Genomic DNA, 9060 nt, shown 5'->3' with positions numbered 1-9060 from the left:
TAAGTGGCAAGTTGTTATTGTTGGGGCAAAAAAGTAATCTTAGTGTTAGTTTCAAATTTGAACCAATAACAACTAATCACCCGTAATTTGTTGTAAAAATGTTATAGACGTAACATCTCTCAAAAAATATAAACAATATTATTAGAATAACGTTACCAAACAAATCTTTAAATCTGTGCTTAAACAATATTACACATATTTTTACATAATTTTTTTTCACATATATTTCTAAAAAATATAAACAATATTACCAAAATAACGATACCGAGTCTTTAATTTTCAAAAAATTTATTTGGTTTAATTTTCAGAAATCTAAAAAAAAAAAAAAAAAAAAAAATTATATATATATATATATATATATATATAAAAATCGGCCGGAATAACATATTGTTAGTTTATTTGAAGGAGTCACCGGCGCATCCAGAGACGGATAAAACCATAGTTTTTAACAAATTCTTTCATTTTCTCGCTCTCTCTTTTACATCCGAAAATTGGATTTCTAACTAGAACGAACAAAAATTACAGATCGTGTATTTCCAAACAAACGTTGGTAACAAGAAGATCCAAGAAAAAGAAAAAGAAAAAGAAACATAAAAAACCTTCTGATCACAGAGAACAACTCTAGGTCTGAAGCAACCAAAAGGGTAGAGAGATCCTCGATGAACGGTGGCGCGTGTCCCCTTGAGGAGGTTGAAGGGCCAACGATCTAGTAAACAATCAAAGAAATAGTGAAAAAATAAAATCAAACAAAAAAATAAAATCCAAAATCATACATATCAATAAAAATAAGCATATTAAACAACAAATACCCACTGTCTCCAGTCGAACCACTGCAAATCCTTAAATATAACTGAAATTCCGTATCCATAGGTAATGCTGTCACACCAGTAATGCGTTACCTGCCGTGAAATTTCTAAAGCGGTAACAACATTACCGCTGCGACAGCATTACCTTTGACGGAAGAAAATTATGAAGTGAGTAATGAGAGGAGACGGATGACTAACCCTGCTCTTGGCGCGTATTTATAGGCGGATATTGCATGTCTCGAGAACATGCACATGCATCCTCCCCTCACAAGGGATGGACCCCAGACCGCAGCATTTAAGGAACTCCAAATCTGGCCTAAAGAGACACGTCAGTATACTGAGCCATTTAAACTAAATTATCTCAGAAAAAATTTCAAACGCCCGCCAGTTTAATCCGTTAACTTTCTTCTCCTCTTCGTAGGAGTGTTCTCTCTCACCTAGGGTGAGTTTTCTTTACCGCCGCGGGTTCTTTTCTCGCTGCCTGGGTCACGTCACGTCCCTTTCACCGCCGTGTACGCTTACCTCACCCTTCCCCCTCTTCGGCAACGCTCTCCTATATCGAGCCTAGACGTTGGAAGAATGCTCTCTCAGCCTTCTCGGCCGATTCTTAACGGATAAACAGATCAATCAAAGGGCGGCGAAGACTGTCCTCCGGTCTGTATGGAAGATGGGCAGCGCCCTTAAGATAGTCGACGTCGGGGATGGTTTGCTCCAATTTAAATTTCAACTGGAAAGCCAACTCCAGTGGGTTCTAGAGAACGGCCCATGGAGTTTCGACAACCACATGCTAGTGATTCGAAGATGGGAGAAGGGTATGATACCATGCACTGTCAAGTGTCAAAAAGATTTCTCATATATTTCATATATTTCTGTACAAAGACAAGTACGGTTATATAGCAGTACAAAGAGAATGATCTAGAACCTAAACTAGGTTATACACAAATTACAGCTACTATAATGGTTGACCCTTAAGAGAAGGGATTCTAAACAATCTGGCCTATAATTTCTCCAATCATTGACAACTCACGCCAACACTCCCCCTCAAGTTGATGCATATATATCTTTCATACGCAACTTATCAAGTGAGCTGTAGAAGACTTTGCTGGAAATAACCTTTGTAAGAATGTTTGCCAGTTGATCTTCAAACCTAACAAATGGAAATCGAATTATCTTTTCTTCGAGATTCTGTTTGATGAAATTTCTATCCACTTCCACATGTTTAGTAGGGTCATGTTTGATTGGATTATGGGCAATATCAATGAATGCTTTGTTGTCACAAAACAGTTCCAATTTGGAACTAGGAGCAAAGCCAATCTCAGTTAGCAACCTTTTACGCCAAAGAAGTTCACAGATGCCCTTGACCATTCCTCTAAACTCAACTTCAGCACTGGATAATGCCACCACCTTTTGCTTCTTGCTTCTCCATGTAACAAGATTTCCTCCTACGTAAAGTAGCCTGATATGGATTTCCTGTCAGAAAAGTTTCCCGCCCAATCTGCATCTGTATAACCCTCAATGTCTAGATGATTATTTTTGGAGAACATAAGCCCTTTTCCAGGAGAGGACTTTAGGTAGCGAAGAATCCAAATTACTGCATCCATATGATCTTCACTAGAACAATGCATAAATTGACTCACTACGCTTGCAGCATAGGCTATATCTAGGCGAGTATGGGATAAATAGATTAGCTTACCCACTAATCTTTGATACCTCTCTTTATTTGTTGGCACATGATCTGAATACTCTCCAAGTTATTGATTCTGAACAATTGGCGTATCAGCTGGTTTACAGTCTAGTAGTCCTACTTCAGAAAACAAATCTAACACATATTTCCTTTGAGAAAGAAATATACCCTGTTTCGATGTGGTTACCTCAATTCCCAAAAAATATTGAGTCCTTCGAGGTTCTTCATTTCAAATTCAGTTGCCAGTTGTCCTTGAAGTCTAGAGATCTCTTCGATGTCATCTCCTATAATAATCATGTAATCTACATATATAATTAGATCTGTTACCTTTCCTCGTCGGTGTTTCAAGAATAGAGTATGATCTGAATTGCTTTGGGTAAAACCATACTTTCTCATAACCAAGCTAAACCGACCAAAACCATGCACGGGGTGATTGTTTTAGCCCGTATAGTGCCTTTTGCAGCTTACACACAACCTCAGTCTTTGAAGATGTCATGTATCCTGGTGGAATATCCACTGGGATGCAGGGACGCGGCATCCAGCCCAGCGCACCCGCGTCCGACGCGGCGACGTGGGAGGGACGCCGCAGACCGCGCGTCCGTGCTGCGTCCCGCCACGTGGCAGCCCCGAATCGGGCCGACGAGGGCCGACGCGGCTGAAATCGACGCCGACGCGGCCCAAATCGGGCCGACTCAGTCCGTATTGGCCATATCGGTCAATATCGGCCGGCGACCGATACGGCCGAAACAGGCCGGAATCGGCCGAAACAGGCCGAAATCGGCCGTGAAAATTGCCGGAGAGACCGAAATTTCGGCCTCAGATACGTTTCTTGCCTTATTCTTTCTTTGTTTTGTGAATCAAGTATATTAATGTGTTTTTTAAGAATATTTTAATAGTAAAAATATATAGAAAATATAAATAAAAATATTTTTAATAATTTTTTAATCGCCGAGTCCCGCACCCGCACCCGAGTCCTGAAACGCACCCGTGCTTCATAGAATATCCATGTAAACTTCCTCCTTTAGATCACCATGAAGAAATGCATTCTTTACGTCAAATTGATGTAACGGCCAGTTCAAATTTGCTGCAAGAGAAAACAAGACTCTGATCGTTTTTAGCTTTGCCACAGGTGAGAACGTTTCTTGGTAGTCTATGCCATAAAAAAACACGATAACTTTTGACTAGAATGCAAGTATCACATTTAAAGCCAGAGTTAGGTAATTTGGAAAATAAATCTGGAAACAAGTATTTCATATAGCTAAATGACAGATGCCCCAAGCGTCGATGCCATAGCCAAATCTGTCTCTCCTTAATGCTTGCATGGTGCATATGATGAGCCTAACCAGAGCTGAAATCATCCATGTAATATAACCCCCCTTCTTAGTACCATGCTCAATGATCTCCTTGTTGAGAATATCCTGAAGAAGACAAAAGGTAGGATATATTAGTGCAACACAATTTAGTTCCTCAGTAACTTGTCCTACTGACATCAATTTATTTGAGAGGGATGGAACTAATAAAGTATTAGATAAAGAAAGAGATGGTGATAAGGCAACAGTTCCAGCCCCTGTAACTGGATATGTAACCCCATTAGCATTCGCAATATCAGTTTGCCTTGGTTGGGTAACTTCAATAAAATCATCTGAATTGAATGTCATATGATCTGTGGCCCTAGAGTTAATTATCCAGCCATTGTAATCATTCTGGATAGAACTAAGTAGGGCATAACCACAGTTACCTTGATCATTGAGATGAGTTTCATCACTCGAAGACTCTATTTGTGAGGTAAGAGATAACTGAGGTGCTGCAGTTACCAGGGCAGCCCGACCAGGCCCTTCATTAGAGGCAGTATCACGATTTTTCTAGGCCTTGTACTCATTCCACCAGTCTAGGTACCCATGTAACTTGAAACAAGTTTCACAGGTATGTTTCATGCTCCCACAATGAGTACAGCCTCCTCCTTCTTATTGAACCTTAGCTTTGATGTTAGTATTCAGTTTCCCACCACCCGTAGAGCCATTTTTGGATAACTAAAGAAAGGGTGGTTGTTGTTGCCCTATCTTGACTCCTTCTGATGCCATAACAGCTCCAGTCATGTCTGTACCCGTCAGCATCACTCCTGCCGGATCTCCTCCCGTCGAACATGAGCATAGGCCTGTTCTACGGTAGGGAAAGGACGTATCTGTAGCACATCACTTTGAATCTTGTCCAGCTGATCATCCAATCCATCAAGAAATGTATAAACTCCGTCTTCTTGTAGGATTGTATTATATTTTTGTATATTAGTGGCACAGTTCATCGGGTTAGGACGCTGGAAATCAATTTCTCTCCATAAGCCTTGAAAATCATTGTAATATTTTTCAATGGATCCTCCGGCTTGTCTCATTTTAGTCACCCGTCTTTTTAGATCATATACTTGTGAAGTATCAGTTCCATCAAAATAAGTAGTAGCAACAGAATCCCATACTAGTTTTGCAGTTGGGAAGCGAACGAAATTACTGATCAAGGACGGGTCCATAGAATTGGTCAGCCACCCTTTGACAATTGCATTCTCAGTTCGCCATCGTCGGAAAGTCGGATCTGTGGGTTCAGGTTGCAGAAAGTCACCATTGATATATCACAATTTGTCTTTGCCTGAGATATACATCTTAACAATTTGGGACCAGAGGGCATAGTTGGTGCCATCCAACTTAATGCCGATTTGTGCATCGGAAGCATCATAGGTCGGTAGGTGGGTTTGGGTTTGATTTTTGGTCAAGACTTCAGTCATTCTTGCCGTCAAATATTCTAGGATAGAATCTGTGAAGTTGCCGCCAATTTGTACCACATCAGTTGGGTTCACCATGGCTGCAGATCAGTGTTTGGGGTTGGGTTTGGTTGTAGAGTAAGTCCTAGGATTTTGCTCTGATACCATGTCAAAAAGATTTCTCATATATTTCTGTACAGAGACAAGTATGGTTATATAGCAGTACAAAGAGAATGATCTAGAAGCTAAACTAGGCTATACACAAATTACGACTACTATAATGGTTGGCCCTTAAGAGAAGGGATTCTAAACAATCTGGCCTATACTTTCTTCAATCATTAACAGCTCACGCCAACATCAAGTTCACCCGCATTCCTTTCTGGGTCTAAGTGTGGGGTTTGCCGTTCGATCTTCTCAATGAGGAGGCAGCTTGGGATATCGGTAAAGGCCTCGAAACTGTGGTGGCCATCGATAAGACGGCGTTCGCATCGGAGCAGGCTAGCTTTCTCCGCATCAGAGTGGATATACCGGTCTCCCTGCCGCTTCGCCGGGGTGATCCGGTGATTAGTTCGGAAGGGGATCGGGTTTGGATCGCTTTCAAGTATGAGCGGATTAATGGACTCTGTTTTTCATGTGGTCGGCTCGGCCATGAGATGAAGACATGTTGTTACTTGAACCCAGAGACTATGGGGGATGAAACTCCATATGGGGAGTGGATGAAAGCTGGTGGACGGCGTCGGGCTAAGGATGAGGATCACCTAGCAAGTAGTCCACCAAGAAGACAACCGGCTGAATCGACAGACACAGGAGCGGTGTTTAATAGGGCACGAACTAACGTGTTGGCTGGGAGGGAGGAGACTAATCATGGTAGGAATCCAGTCTTGGATATCATCCACAAGGATACTCAGAATCCCAGCCAAATATTACCGTAGACACTGGTTCGGAAAATTTTCCCATTGTTCGAAGAGTTGACCCACAGGCGATGAAGGACGTAACACATGTGCATCGTACTGTGGACGTTGATTTGAACACTATCGGCAGAGCTGAAAGAGACCATACGTGTGCATGGGACTGTTCAAAATAAGGACACAAGCCACGGACCCACTCCCCCTCCTACGAAGCCAGTCACGTGGAAAAAAAAAAATCCAACTCCCAATAGCATCTTTTGACAAATGCTTTTAAAACTATCGTTTCTTTATCTTTTGGATATAATTGTATTAGCGTTACGTAGATTATTATTACGTTACATTATCTCGGTCTCTTTAATATTGTTACTTGAATGATTGTCTTGTTTACAACATTTCTTAAATAATCATAATCAATCCTTGATCTCTTATTTTTCCAAAAATAATTTGTTATTCGATTTTCTTGATCTACTTGAACAATGTAAAAAAACATGGGATCTTCTATTTGTCTTTTCTTTAAATGATTCAATAGAGCATCTCCAACATTAATCGTTGACATCTTTTTTGTGTTCACATGGTTATAACAATCTTTTTCAGTGAAGCCCACATTTTCACTCCCTCTAACTTCTTCTGTTAAATACAAATAAGTATTTTTTGTATTTATACCAGCATTCACCATGGAATCAATTAAACCTGCCTTAGGTTTTGAAATACGACAACCCGATCTTAACAAATGTCTCTCTGATGGTAGTGCAAGTTCATGATTATGCTCTGGATTAAATGCAATAACCCTCCACACATCATTTTCAACTGTGAAACGAATAAATGCTTTACAGCCAGTTCTAGTCTCTAGTTTCTTCCAATTTTCCTCTTCACAAGGATCTTCATCTATTTTAAAACCCTCCTTAGAACATAGAAATTCACGTTACCTTATATTCTTTGTCCCATTAAAATATCCAGGCTTTCCTTTCCGTATACTAAAACCTGTTCGTAATTCATAATTATTGTATAAATTGTATGCTTCATTTTCAGTATATGCCACCTTATCCAACAAATTGTCATCACTATTTTCTAGTCGTTCAATAAACAAACAATCTTCAATTCCTTCAATATCACTTGAATTGCAAATAACTACAATAATTTTATGAAAAATATAAATGTTAGAAATAAAATATTAAGGAATTTACAATACAATAATTATCTTATGTGTACAATTTTTTATGTATTCTTAAAGGCCTATGGTATGCTTTATTACAAAGCTTCCCCACTTCTAGGCACAAATATAATTAGAAATTAGACATAGTTACCAATATAAAGATGAATATATTACTTATTCCTATCATATTATATATATATATATATATATACATATATACATATACACATGTAAATTTAGAATATAATAACAAAAAAAAAAAAAAAACATATATCACTACACATTTTATTTGGGAGCAAACACCTTTATATATTTTATTTGGGAGCAAACTTATCAGAACAAAGCAATAAATTTTTCACAAAAAAAGCATTAAATTCATACCTCAATACATTTTTATATGTTTTATTGCGGAGCAAACATATCACAACTGTTAGAGATATATTAGCCCATTAGCATAAGCCTAAGCCTAATTCTACTTTGTGTGCAAGCCAAGTCTCCTCTTTTTACTAGAAGTCTATTAGTTTAGTGTTTAAGTCTACTATATATACACATGTTATGATACAATGAATCATATCATAACATGTGTATATATAACATATGTTTTGTCCCGTGAGACGCTCTCCGTACTAGTTGGGTTTTTTCTTTCCATACTAGTCTATTCCCTATGAATGTCTTTACCTTTGTTGGCCCCTCTCTCTCGTGAGGAGGAGGCTGAGCTTGCCCGGAGCAATAAAAAAGTTAAAAATGTGAACCACATGGGGTTTGGTGATGGCCAAGGGATGGGGCGCCCTCAGTTTGATCAGGGTCATGCTTTCCAACCGCCTTCCCCACCGCTGTCCTTCAAGGATAAATTGGTGGGTGAGATACCGAGAGCTTATACACAAGCTTTCAAGTTTGCGAAACTCATGGAGGATGATGTGGAATCGGATGAAGAAGAAGTTAAAGAGCTTTGTGTAGGGCTGGCTGCGGTGAAGTTTACTAAGGAGTTCAAACAACAGATCAGGTCTCCTTGGTATAAAGCTTTAATAGTGAAGGTCTATGGTAGAACAGTGGGCTTCAACATCCTACATGCAAAAAATCATAGTCTCTAGAAACCAATGGAACGATTGGATTGCGTTGGACTTCGCAATGATTTTTTCCTCATCAGATTCGCACAAAAGGAGGATTTTGAAGCCGTGTTAAAAAAGGGCCCGTGGTTCATAGGTGAGCATTTCTTGTCCATTAGACCGTGGGAGCCATATTTTAAACTATCTTCGGCTAACGTTTCCTCAGTGGCAGTATGGATTAGACTCAATGAACTGCCCATTGAGTTTTATAACGCCGAGGCATTACACCAGATAGGAAAAGCTATTGGTAATGTTCTAAGAGTGGACACTCATACTGCTTCTGAAACCAGAGGAAGATTTGCTCGACTGTGTATGCAAGTTGATGTTGATAAGCCCCTTATTGACACGGTATTGATTGGGAGGTTTGAGCAACCAATAACTTATGAAGGCATTAATAGGTTGTGTTTTTCGTGTGGGAGAATGGGTCACCGGCGGGAGAGTTGCCCGTACACTATTAAGGATGGGAAAGCTCCAATGGAGAAGGAAGATGGTGACAGCGTGGACCGAGCTGGTCATCCTTGCAATTCCCATGTTACTGACATTCCTGTACGTAGGGTTGTCCACGGGTCGGGCCGGGTCGGGTTTGTGCCTAACCCGAAACCGACCCGAATTTTTCGGGTGGGTAAAATCGAAACCGAAACCGACCCGTTTTAATGG

At 39.9% G+C, this 9060-nt stretch overlaps 1 protein-coding gene and 1 long non-coding RNA gene across 3 annotated transcripts; one reads left to right on the top strand and one right to left on the bottom strand.

Annotated features, from left to right (window-relative positions):
* Nucleotides 1–373: 373 nt before the first annotated feature.
* Nucleotides 374–982, bottom strand: LOC126698927 (uncharacterized). 2 transcript variants are annotated; one of them, XR_007646642.1, is made up of 2 exons: nucleotides 810–982; nucleotides 374–706 (listed from the first exon to the last, which is right to left on the bottom strand). It is a non-coding gene; the product is annotated as an uncharacterized LOC126698927 (long non-coding RNA). The 2 variants fall into 2 exon arrangements; XR_007646643.1 differs by having other exon boundaries at nucleotides 814–982.
* Nucleotides 983–5402: 4420 nt separating this feature from the next.
* On the top strand, nucleotides 5403–6168 carry LOC126701165 (uncharacterized protein At4g02000-like). Its single transcript, XM_050399287.1, has 2 exons — nucleotides 5403–5442; nucleotides 5627–6168. Exons 1-2 carry the CDS (start codon nucleotides 5403–5405, stop codon nucleotides 6166–6168), a joined length of 582 nt encoding a protein of 193 aa, XP_050255244.1.
* Nucleotides 6169–9060: the final 2892 nt, after the last annotated feature.

The sequence above is a fragment of the Quercus robur genome, chromosome 9 (assembly GCF_932294415.1).
Source record: "Quercus robur chromosome 9, dhQueRobu3.1, whole genome shotgun sequence".
Taxonomy (NCBI): Eukaryota; Viridiplantae; Streptophyta; class Magnoliopsida; order Fagales; family Fagaceae; genus Quercus; species Quercus robur.
The sequence above is the reverse complement of the archived record's forward strand: the minus strand, read 5'-3'. Positions and strand labels throughout refer to the sequence as shown.